At 41.1% G+C, this 12,128-nt stretch overlaps 1 protein-coding gene across 9 annotated transcripts in view; it reads right to left on the reverse strand.

Moving 5' to 3' along the window:
• Nucleotides 1–12,128, reverse strand: part of SMG7 (SMG7 nonsense mediated mRNA decay factor) — a 91,622-nt gene that overhangs the window by 2,996 nt on the left and 76,498 nt on the right. For 3 of the 9 annotated variants that reach the window (XM_058700956.1, XM_058700954.1, XM_058700950.1), the window contains 10 exons: nt 10,335–10,454; nt 9,067–9,493; nt 6,877–7,021; nt 6,017–6,396; nt 4,967–5,338; nt 4,051–4,200; nt 2,037–2,117; nt 1,153–1,312; nt 307–477; nt 45–190 (listed from right to left, as the gene is read on the reverse strand). In XM_058700956.1, the coding sequence (XP_058556939.1) occupies nt 45–190; nt 307–477; nt 1,153–1,312; nt 2,037–2,117; nt 4,051–4,200; nt 4,967–5,338; nt 6,017–6,396; nt 6,877–7,021; nt 9,067–9,493; nt 10,335–10,454 (2,152 nt within the window). The remainder of the gene's footprint in view (nt 1–44; nt 191–306; nt 478–1,152; nt 1,313–2,036; nt 2,118–4,050; nt 4,201–4,966; nt 5,339–6,016; nt 6,397–6,876; nt 7,022–9,066; nt 9,494–10,334; nt 10,455–12,128) is intronic. The other 6 variants (XM_058700955.1, XM_058700951.1, XM_058700953.1 and 3 more) reach the window with 5 other exon arrangements.

A 12,128-nucleotide genomic window follows, 5' to 3' on the forward strand; every position in this document is an offset into this window, starting at 1 on the left:
CAGAAACAGCTCTGGTGGCTCTTGTTTTCCTAAAACTCACTCACCTTTAGGCTTTCCATGAGGACAGCAGAGGAATCCTCCATGGAGGGGCCGTGGCCTGTCCAGGTGCCACTTGGAGTGCTGGCCTGATGCCAACTGCTCTCAGAGGCTGATGTTGCTGAGAGATAATCAATGCCGAACCCACCCATGGCTGAGAGATGCAAAGAGATAAGAATTCAAGATGTTCTATCACTGCCAAACACCAAACACCAGAGAAGGGCAGAGTAAGTGACTTCACTTTCATTAGGCAAGAAGTCTGGACCTCACCTGGCTTATCAGTTTTCCACCGATCTGCAGTTCTCCTATCCCTGTTATCTGGAGTCCCGATAGGTCCAAAGTTGGAGAATGGAACAGAATTATGGTTATGTGTTGGAGGGGAGCTCGGCAGGCTGCTTGGGTTAGAGGAATGGGGAGACTGGCTGGCTGGTGTTGAATGATCTAGTAAATACCAACAATAAAACAACATAAGACATTAAATAGATGTTCCACAAACATACCAAGAACCTGAGTTTTCTGTAGATCTGATCACTTAAATTCTACTAAAAATAACCACAGGGCTTTGGGACAAAGGTAAAAATAAGGGCCCCCAAAGGGACTCTGCCAGATGCACTAATCCGTCTTAAGGCATACTCCTTGCTTTAGAAAAACAAAAAAAGCAAAACCAAGCAGACAATTTTGTGCATGCACTATTTTGGCATGTCTGTTTCAGATAAATTATCTACTGGTCTTCTCTAATTGCCTAACCTTAAGAATTACTATTAAATCAAACTCCAAGTATAAACTTGGGATTAAAAAACCCCTCTATTTTAAAAAGTTCAACTTTTCCTACAAAGAATGAGTATCTACAAACCAAACTAAAAAACAGCTGGAAACCTTAAGCTAAAACCCATATTTTTCTCCCTTACAACTCTGCTCGTTATGGATGTAAGAAAAAGCTTTTTTTAGTGGCATTTATTTCATGAACTGGCTCATCAGGCTTTTTTCCTATTTTCGTTCAGAAATTACTTAAAAAACAGAACAGCTAATATATTTATAATGTAAAATCATACTGATTCACCATCAGTTTGAGGGTATTAGAAATGCAAGGTCTGTAATTTAAAGACTAGCCAATACCTGAACTGGCAGGAAGTGATGGAGACCATGGGGTCCCTTCAAAGAGGGAGTACAGTGATGTCTCCTGGGGGGCCAGCGAAGGATTAAGTTCTGTTTTGGAGCTGGTTGTCAGGTTTTTCCCATATACCTCATTGAACATACTGTTATTTGGGTATCTTTCCTGAAAGACAATGACAACCAAATTATAAACTCACTGCAAGGAAAGAGATTTCAGCAAATGCAATGTTCATGTTCATGAATGACTGATACACTTTAAGCTTTTCTTTTTTTAAAAAGTTTACTTGTTTATTTTGAGAGAGGGAGAAAGTGTGCATGTGCACCTGTGTGCGCGCGTGCATGCACAGACACAGTGGGGGAGGGGCAGAGAGAGAGAGGGAAGGAGAACCCCAAGCAGGCTCCGTGCTGTCGGCCTGCAGCCTGAAGTGGGACTCAAACTCAGGTACCATGAGATCATGACCTGAGCCACAATCGAGTCAGATGCTTAACTGACTGAGCCACCCAGGTGCCCCACTTTAAGCTTTTCTTAGTAAGACAAACTTTTGAAGACTTTTGTTTCTTTTGGTTTCCCTGTTAAATTCATTTTCCCTCACCCTTTATTTTCTCTATGTAAACAACCCAGATTAAAAAGTACAAATAATTCACTTGGCTGAACAACAGAGCCCTAAGGATTTCCATATTAATGAGAAGTTAAAGGGTTCAAATTTATAACAAACAAGTATCTCATATACCCAAATCAGAGAGAGAGACAGAGGATAAAAAATCTGGAAGGCAGCAATATATGGGAGAGAAAGGAAAGAGAAAAATAGGGGTACTGAAATAGAACGGGAAAGGAAGTTCCAGCCTACAATAAAAGCACAATGCAGGATTCTTCACTGTTGACCCACCTGATTGAGAGAGAATCCGGTGAGGGACAAGAAAGAGGATGAGTGTGACATGAGCTCCGAGGGCTTCTCCAACAAGGATTTCTTCACAGTGCCAGAAAGAAAAAAAAGTAGTTATATTATGGCCTCCATTTCCTTAGTATCAATCTTAAGTTCCTACACAACCAGAGTAGAGGACCACCAGTTAAGCATACTTGTACTTACCTGTCATGTACAATGTCGGGCTCAGAAGATGTGAATTACATATTCCTACCATGACACCAGCTACATGTCAGTTGCCACAGGTGAGTCAGAACCCTCCCGGATCAATACCTCTAATCTAGCACAGAGATCCTGGCAGGGACCAGGGACGCTGGAAAATGGCAGTTCTGAGTGTTTACTAGCAGGAACTTTCCCAAATCCCCTTGTTAAGAGGTGCATTTAAAATACTCTCAAAACAAGACGCTGAACTGATCTGGCAGTCTTTTTCCCCCAATTTTTAAAACACTCACATTAATGACTTAAAGGCTTTCAAATCTATTTGACAACTGGTTTTGTCAACATGGTTCCTAAACAGCTATTTGTGGTATATGTTAAAATAGTTGCTGAAGTTGAGCTTACGGGTACTGGCTCTAACAAAACTACCAGGAGAAAAAAAAAAACTGTATCTCTGTCCTTGAACGGTAGGTCAGCAAAGCATTTATTAAATGTCTGCCACATGCAAGGCACTGTCACACACATTGTATCATTAACAACATTAAATATAGAAAGTATTATATATATGTTTTGTAAACATGGGGAAAACAACTCTAAAACACTACCCTCCACGTCCACTTGCACCACCACCAGTTTCGTTGTGAATGGGGGGGGTGGGGGGGAGCATGGCGGGAACCAGGGAGCCGTTAATGAGTTGTCCGAGAGGCACCCGCCCTGGCCTTCAAGCCGCACGAGCAGAGAAGCAGCAAGAAAGGCAAACACACGGAGCCAACAGCTTAGCAGTTAGGTTTCCCACAAACCCCTAGGTGCCATCACTGCGTTCTCCTTCAGTTTCTAGGGGATCTCTTATTTCTCTCACTTGGGGGAAGAGTGGCGCTCTCTTTGTCCACTCACGAAATTCAAGCGCCAGGGATGGCAGCTTCTATCACGAGAGACGTGAAGCTTTTATTTCTCCTAATCCTAAAGTCAATGCATTTTAACCTTATGAACGTTTTCTGGCCTCATGTTTATGGGAAAGAAATAGCAAAAAAGTAGAACTCTGAATTGTTTTTGTGTTTTGCTAAGATGGAGTAGACAAAGGGAAAAACTTTCTAGCATACATCTTCCCAATTTTTTTACATGCTCCCCCACCTTCGCAGAATGCAACGTAAACATCAATGAGCATATACAAGGCCATCCTTTGAAATGCTAGAGGATTGTTTTAAAAAGATACCACTAATCAAAAAAAAAAACAAAAAAGATACCACTAATCAATACATAAGGCTTTATTTTATGTCATCCTAGTTATTTCTCTCTGTATTTACTCATTTATGGCACGCCAACGTTTCTAAATAGAATTGTCTTCATTTTTACTCATTCTGTTTATGAATCTCACTCTGAATTGAAGTCAGGGCTCTTAGTTAACCAAACAGAAAAGAGCTACATACTCTTCAATAATGTCACTAAAAAATCTAGAACATTTATATGAAGAAAAATCTCACTGCTCCTAAGCAAGATTAAACGATCCTTGAAACTGCTGGGTTTAGATGGAAGTACCACCTGCAAAGTAAGTTAATTTGCCAGCATCACATCCTATGACCAGCCCTGAATAACACTTACAACAAAGCTAGGACTCGGGAGATTTAGAACCACGGAGTCAGAAAGGTTTTGCCATATTCTACTACCGTTTGAAGGTTAGCTTTGGCAGTGAGAAAATAAATTGTACAATTCTGTAAAGAAAGAAAGCTCAAAGCTCCAGAAAAAAAGAAACCATCTATTCCAAGGACTACAAAATCTCAGGAAAGAAGCTGGGGTTAGAGCAAGAATTACGTCAAATACATACAAAGAGGCTCCGTCCAGGAAGAGAGGCGAGAGGGCCCAGCAGAGCTGGGTAAAGATCAGGAGGGTTAGAAAAAATCAGCTCTTCCTCTTCCTCCAAGGCAGCCAGACTCTTTAACAGGTCCGGAGGAAGCAGAGGGGAGCCCTTGGGGTCCTAGTGACAGAAAGGATCACAGTGAGATGTAGTAAGGGATGACGAAAGCACAAAGGAGTAGCAGCACAGTTAGGGGGACAGAGGTAAGTACAGTCAAGCAGAAGAATCCCAGGGAGACGGTACTACGCAAAGAAAAAGCTCTGAAACAAGCAAGGTGACACAGGACAGTGGTAGTGAAAGAGCAAGATGGTAGAAAGGAGCAGAAACCACTGACAAACAAGGAGCAGCACATCAAAGGTTAACGCGGCCAGTGAGGAAAACAATGCGTAGCAGGGTGATCAGCGTGATCTTGGGCTAACAGAGAAACAGCTCTTTTTAAAAGTTACACATGCACACCCATTTCTCGTGAATAAAGAGAGAAAGGAAGGAGAGCTCCACTATCGAAAATAACTGGCTGACTTCGTTCCTCTCAGAAAGCAATTTGTTTAAATACGCAGTAAACCTATTTTTAAACTCAGATGATTCAGCCCAACTGAGAGGAGCTTTGTTTCACAATTCCCCAATATGCCGCGTGCAAGATTTCTGCACATGATTTCTCTGCCAGACCACCAGAGTCCGCATCGGTGACAGAGCCCCTCGCTCCTCCGAATCCAACAGACTGTGCCAGTGTGTGGAGGAGACCAGGAGCCACACCAGGTGCCGGGCAGCGTGCTGCAGCGCTAACGAATCGGAGAGTGGCCTTTACAAGCATCTGCTTTAGAAATTCAAAAGATACGCAGCCCCAGACCTATGTCCGCTGTGTCTGGTGATGGGAAAGGACACACACCTCAAATGGCATCCTGGGCACAGGATCCTGCTCTGGACGGAAGACTCCTGGTGACCGTTTGCCTCTGCGGTCCACACTTGCTTGCTGGGCCATGACAGCTCTGTTATCAGCCATGCTGTAGGAAGAATCCCAGTAGAACTCTGGGACCTTGACTTCTGAGGGATTATGGTTATATGGCTCCATGGGAAAAGGCTTCATTTTTTTCTCTAGAGGCTGCTGCTGCATTACAGGAGGTTGCAATGACGGCTCAAACAGTTTTATGGGGTCTTGGGGCTGAAGGTAGTAGGGCTGTTTCACAGGCATGATTTTCCCTAATGGGCCTTGAACCTGAGGGGGATTCCACAGCTGTTTGGAGGCATCTGCCTGTTGATACTAAAAAAGAGATGCTTGTCATCAAGATGAGGATAAAATGCAATGTTACATTCAATACTCAGGAAATCACAAAATGAACTTGAGAAACTTAACTGACAAAACTCAGTTTCCTTTACCCTTTATGTTTTTCAAAACGCAGAGCTTTCTCGGATGATGGGCACTGAACTCACCTTCTCTTTCAATTCAATTATTTATGAGGTTTAATGAACAAATGAAAGCGTGTGTGCTATGTGTGTGTGTTCCCCCTTCCCAGCCCAAGTACTGCGGGGTTGATGATATTTAAGAATGGTGTCATAGCTTTCTTAACACCTCGTCAAGATTATGATTCTATTTCCCTCCTGTAGTTTATTTTCAAATAGGAGAATTATTTATACAAAGTTCTTTTCTACAAAGTTGACAAGCAGCAGCAGCAGCAAAGAACAGTAGTTAAGATCTATTATCCTTTACAAAGGATAAAGGGAAACATCTGAACTTCCCTAAACAGCAGAGAGAGTATATTCTTCTCCATAATCCTTCCGTAGCAGAAGCATCTGGAAAGCTTAAGTAGTAAGCTTTGGTAATTTTAGTACTTCTAATTAACCAAAGTAAGTTTGGTATTTCTAATTAACCAAACACTGGACCATTCCAGTCTCCCCTCCTCCTGATCTTGGCTGGACAGTACACACAACTGTGACTCACCTGCTGGAACCCAGAGTGGTGAGGAGGGCTTTTCCCCAAAGCCGGCACGGCTTTTGTGGGGGATTGCTGCTGAGCTAGAGCTTGAACCTGCAACTGGCTTGTGGACTGTGCTGTCGGCTGAGCTGGTAAAGATGTAAGGGGTTGCTGGGAAGGTGGCTGTGGCTGTTGAGGTCCCTGGTTCATTGGCCCTGGTCCAGAGGGCCGTTGCTGGCTGTAAGGAATGTGGGACTGTTTCCCAGCTTGCACCTGGTTTCCTGCTGGAGAGTGAGCTGTAGGCTGAAGAAAGGTTCCTGGGACAGAAACACCAGCTGGGAAGGTGTAACCTGAGCCCATAGAAAATGCCACAGGAGGGGGAATAACATATGTTGGGGGCGGGAACCCTTCAAAATAGAAGAACATAGCAGCTTTAGTTCTAAAGACACTTAGCAAAAGAAAGGCAAAAATACGTCATTTGGGGGTAAGGTGGGGTAGGGTAGAAGAAGAGGTCTTCTAATAAATTATAAACGGCAGGAATCAGACATCAAGTAAGACTGATCAAGCATCAATCTTTAACCTGATTTCAAGAATTAAATACAGAGTATTGGCTGCTACTTCTATCCACTGAATCAAGTGGAGCATTCTAAAGGTGGTTTCTTAAATGCTATGTTTAGTGATAGGAATTCCTTCATGATAACAAACATGCATTTGTATATACACTACAGAGAAATGGTTCAAAAAGAACTTAGTAAGCATCAGAGAAAAGAGAACTTCTACCTTTTAACATTATGGTTTAGTAATGTAACTCTGACAGAGTATAAATTATTCAATGAGGGAGCAGAAACTCCTATACAGATGAGATTAAGTAGAAAATGTGTATTTACCTGGCCGGCTAGGAAGAGGAGGGAAGGCTCCAGGGTGATGAATGGGGATGAACTGGGAGTTACTTGCTTGACTTGGGGTTTGAGTTACAGGTGTTTTCCTGGCTTCAGACACTGGAGTCTTTCTTAGTTCTGTCTGGGATTTCACCTATGACCAACAAAAGCAAAACCATCTATAACAATCTGAAACTCAAATGTATCACAAAGAAGCACCTCTAGGAAAGAATTTAAAACCCCATTATGTCAAAAAAAAAAAAAAAAAAAAGAAAAAAAAAAGCATATGAAGGTATTTAATACCTAAATAAAAAGTGGGGAAAAAAATCAAAACAAATTATTTGTCAATTAAAGATAGAAGGGTTTCGTTTAATTGGTGTGATGATTTTGCTTACACAAAATCATGAACATACTAAATACAGAAAGGACCTGAGAGCTCATTTGTTTGACAAATGAGACATCTGATACCAACAGGTTAAAAAACTTGCCTATAATCTTAAGCCACCTATTATGGGCTCCAGGGCCCTTTATACTCCAATTCATTAGACAACAAACGGATAATGAATTAATAATGATGAGTAACTCACAGGAGAGACACTTTGGCCCTCAGTTTAATTTCATCTGGGCAGCCTCAAGCATACCAGTCAGGCATCCACCGTCCACCCCCAATGCTACCACCCCTTTAGAATAAGGATACTGTCAGCAGTAAGAACAGGGCCCAACATCCTACACAATGAGCTACAGAGAGTAAGATGTCACATGCATTGCTCAAATTGAGTAAAATGAAGGAAAACAGGTACATTTACAGAGAACTTAGGATGAGGTACAGAGAGGTGATACACTGACTCCTGTCAAGCTTTCTTTCGTCTGGAGGCAGATTTAAGAGGGATGAGAGACCAGAAAGGAGATGCTCAGACTGGCCCTTGCCGGGAGGCAGCTGCAGAGAACGGAGGCAGAGCAGGCACGACATACTAGACTCGCCCCTCAAACACTGGTCCTCCAGCTTTCTACAGTTCATCTGGCTTATTCTCGGTCTTTCCCCAGCACCTCCCTCTCCCCATGCCTTTTCTCAATTTCTGCCCTGTTTTTCTCTGTTTCTCTATTAATCTTAAAATGCAACTATTATGTGCTTATTAACTCTCCTTCTCAAAAAAACTCTGTAGATGAAACAGGCTGAAGGCACTGTTTATATCTGCAAGCAGCCTTCAATAATGTAATGTTCCTCATGCCTACTGCAAACAAATACATTTGCCAAAATATGCTAACAAATCACATGGCTATTTAGGTATTTGTTCAGACGTGAACGGTATCAATGAAACCAGCACAGAACAAAGATCATTTTTGTTTATATGAAATCATCTCTATCTCCTCTTTGGAAAGGTTTAAGAAAAAGTCACAAATAACTGAGTACTGTTTACCTTTTCCCAGCAAGAGACTTAACCTCTTGTTTTACAAACTCCCATGAGCCAGGATAACACTGAAGTGATACAATGCCACTGGCTGGGACAGGTATCAATGTCAAGAAAAAGTTGGGGCGCCTGGGTGGCGCAGTCGGTTAAGCGTCCGACTTCAGCCAGGTCACGATCTCGCGGTCCATGAGTTCGAGCCCCGCGTCAGGCTCTGGGCTGATGGCTCGGAGCCTGGAGCCTGTTTCCGATTCTGTGTCTCCCTCTCTCTCTGCCCCTCCCCCGTTCATGCTCTGTCTCTCTCTGTCCCAAAAATAAATAAAAACCTTGAAAAAAAAAAAAAAAAAAAAAAGAAAAAGTCTCATCTTTTTCCAAGAATATATTTTATCTTTTTTAGTGAATCTGAAAAAAAACCCTATAAGCCTTAATATACTCTTGGTCCTACTTACTGGCTCTGTACAAGACCCTACATTTCCCAATAGAACACTAACAAATGGCAGTTACACCTTCTAAAGCAAACAGAATTCTTTGCGGAATGGACAGCTCTGGTCATTTCAAACTACCTAACTGAAAGGATTGACAGAAATGTCAAGACAGGTTGAGATTTTTTCACTCACATTACAATTTATACAGGTTGATGGAGTAGCCACCTACCACAGCTCTTTACATGACCTTACTGTGCCGCATTCAAGCTTCCAGAAGAGCCAACTCTCAAGCTTTAGGAACAAAATGAAAAATCTTGCCTTTTGTGTGAGCCTTCCTCTACCTGCGTTATAGTTCAAATACAGCTTACCTGCACTGCCACATTCTGCTTTCCTGTTTCCTGTAACTTTTCTAAGGTGCATTTCTTGGTTTCTGTTTTCCTCTTGTTGTTGTCCTTCTTTCCATCATTCTTAGTTACAGTTATTCCTTTGCTATAGTCCCTTCTCACCTCTTTGGGAGGAAAACTTCTTCCTTGGTCTCTGTTCACTTCGCGCGGCTTAATGTTCTCTTTGAAGGTGACCATTGGTTTCTCTCCTGTGTCACAGTTGTTGCTTAGATTACGGCCCGTGGACAGCACTGATTTCAGTCCTGGGTTCCCATCCGCAGCCAGTGACTCTATCATGGATGTTTCTTGCAGAATGAGGTTCTCTTTGGCTTCACTGGGGTCTTCCAGTATTAACTCAGGAATTTCTGTGATAAACAACAATTTCCCTACCTCATTTTCACACTGAATCAGCCTAAAAAAGTAAAAATAAATCCACATATGAAAACCATAAACTTAAAAAACAATAACAATGGGACTGTGCATGGACCCAACAGTCAAGTACATTCCCAGCCCTAAAGACTTAGAGACAGCAAGATATTACAGTGTAATATTTTTATATAGCATAAAAAGCAGTTACAGAAAAACTCAAATCCTCATTATCCCTTAGCATCACCACACATTCCCACGCCCCTTTAATGCTTTCTAGTAATGACAGCTATATTTACTGAGCATGTCTTAAGTACAAGGCCCTAGACCAGACCCTTGAAGTAGTGATCTGTAATTCCTGTTTTATAGGTGTGAAAACTAGAGCTCAGAGGGATTAAATTCATTCAAGCATGCAACCAGTTAAGTGCTTACAGTAGTAGGACAGGAGCCTGCATATAAAAATTAATCTGAAATAGTTACTGACTTTGGAAAGGTTAGAATCACCTGGGGAGATCCTAAAGACACACACCTCGGGGAGTGGCAAAACTAGAAACCTATCTGACTCTAGTCTATCCTGACTGAAATGGACCGCCACGACCCTGTCAACACAAATCACCATCCCTGTGAACATACAATTTTGTTAGATTTACACAGATATTTACAAATGAGAGCAGAAGTTCATGATTAACAAGGGAGACAATGCTTATTTCTCTACACTAGGCAGTGTAATGGGGAGCACAGAGATTAAATAGAATATACTTATGATCACCAGGGTCATAATTTGATGATGTGTTACCAGCATCCTGACTTACGAGTTTATAATCAAGAGCATCATACCAGAGCCTAAAACACATGTGGGGTGTGTAAGTGTATCTGATAAGAAATACCTTGGCTGATTATCAGCAATCCATTTGCCTATAGAGATCAAGCGCTGCTGTCGTATTTGTCGTTGCTGACCTTCTTTGTCTCCTGTAATACCCTGGTGGCCTTTGGAGAAATCCAAGTTCCTAAAATCGAGATAAGCACAAATTACACAAAATTAAACTTCTAAAGGTATTTCCCAGGCAACCACGTTTACCTAATTTAAATGCAATGGTTTCAGATTTTTCCACACAGGCTAGCTACTAAATTCAATCGACTGCATTTTGAATGTATGTTGCTGAAGATTTTAAATACAGTGAAGCAAAACAAAAAAGACAATATGCATTTGCATATTTTTACTCAGATTTTACTTTCTAATTGAGCTAAAATAAGTCACAACTTTTATTTAAAAAGATACTTTTACTGTAAGAACAAAAGTTTTCATCAACACTTACCTTGCATTCTATATAATTTGCTTGAAATGACCACTGTAATGCTAATCTCCGAGTATGCCTCTTCTAATAAACAGTATTAATCTATCTACTTTAGGTGGCCCTAAATCACAAAAATGTATTTATATCAAAAAATATATACAGCAAAAAGCTCATTGACATTAGAAAGGTAAATCAACCTGAAAAAAATAAGGATTTTAAGATTTTTCCTCATTAAACTCAGTATTATTTTTAAGTATCTAAGAATTGCCAGGCTGCAGGATAGATGCTGAAGACACAAAGATAAATGAGATAGAGAAACAGTATCTCCCTAAGGAAGAAATAATTATAAATCAATCTGATAAGTACTGTAAGAAAAACTACGCAAATAAGCATAGTTAACAGGAAGGCTAGTTCCTTCTGCTAAGCTCTGAAAAAGACTTCACAGATTAAGTTATTACCTGAGCTGGACCTTGGCAGGTGTGTTAAGTGTTTACAGGCTAGTAAGAGAAGGGCAGAAGAGGAAATGGGGCTGCTCTAGGCATGGCATGAACAATGTCTCAGAGGAATAAAAACAAAGTTACTCAAGAAAAGGACCTAGCCAACGTATACTATGTTAAGGATTAGGGGGCAGGTGGCAGAAAATACCACTGAGAAACTAAGCACTTGGACACGAAGCCAAAAAAGATATTGGAACAATTGGGGATGAGCGAACTGAAGTCTTTGCGTTATTAATGGGACTTCAACAGGTCTGTATTTTTAAAAATATAATCGTGAAAGCAGGGCAGAAATGAGCTACAGGAGAGGGAATCTAAGTAGGGAGGTTGATTAGGAAGCTTTTTATACTGCAGGTTAATGGTGATAAAAGCCTGAACTATATAGGGAAATAAATGGGAGGAGGTGGGTCTAAAAGGCATTTTAGACACAGAATTACAAAGACTTGGTGAGAAAGATTAATGGAAATAAGGGTATTTTTTTAGAGTTCATGTAGGTGGATAATGGCACACAGATAAATATAGAAGGATTATTTTTTTGCTGACCTAATAGGAAAATACAAGCTCATTTTGGGTCATGTTAAAGTTTGAAATGCACAGGGAGATCAGATTGTTAAACTATGAGTCAGAAAAAAAGTCAGACACTGAAACTTTTGGGCTTAGTTACTATCCAAGAGATGAATGCTTCAGACGAAAGGATGGATTTGATCACCAGGGAGAATATAGAAAATGGGAAGGAAAGGGCAGGGAAGAACCCTGGAGGATAATATTCTGAGTGATGTGGTACAAGGGACTGAGCTAAGAAAAACAGCTAAGAAAAAAGGAGGCTTCATATAGGAGTGGGATTAATAAACTCAATGCTAGAGAAAATTACACAGGATGAAAATTATAAAGA

The sequence above is a fragment of the Neofelis nebulosa genome, chromosome 15, assembly GCF_028018385.1.
Source record: "Neofelis nebulosa isolate mNeoNeb1 chromosome 15, mNeoNeb1.pri, whole genome shotgun sequence".
NCBI lineage: Eukaryota > Metazoa > Chordata > Mammalia > Carnivora > Felidae > Neofelis > Neofelis nebulosa.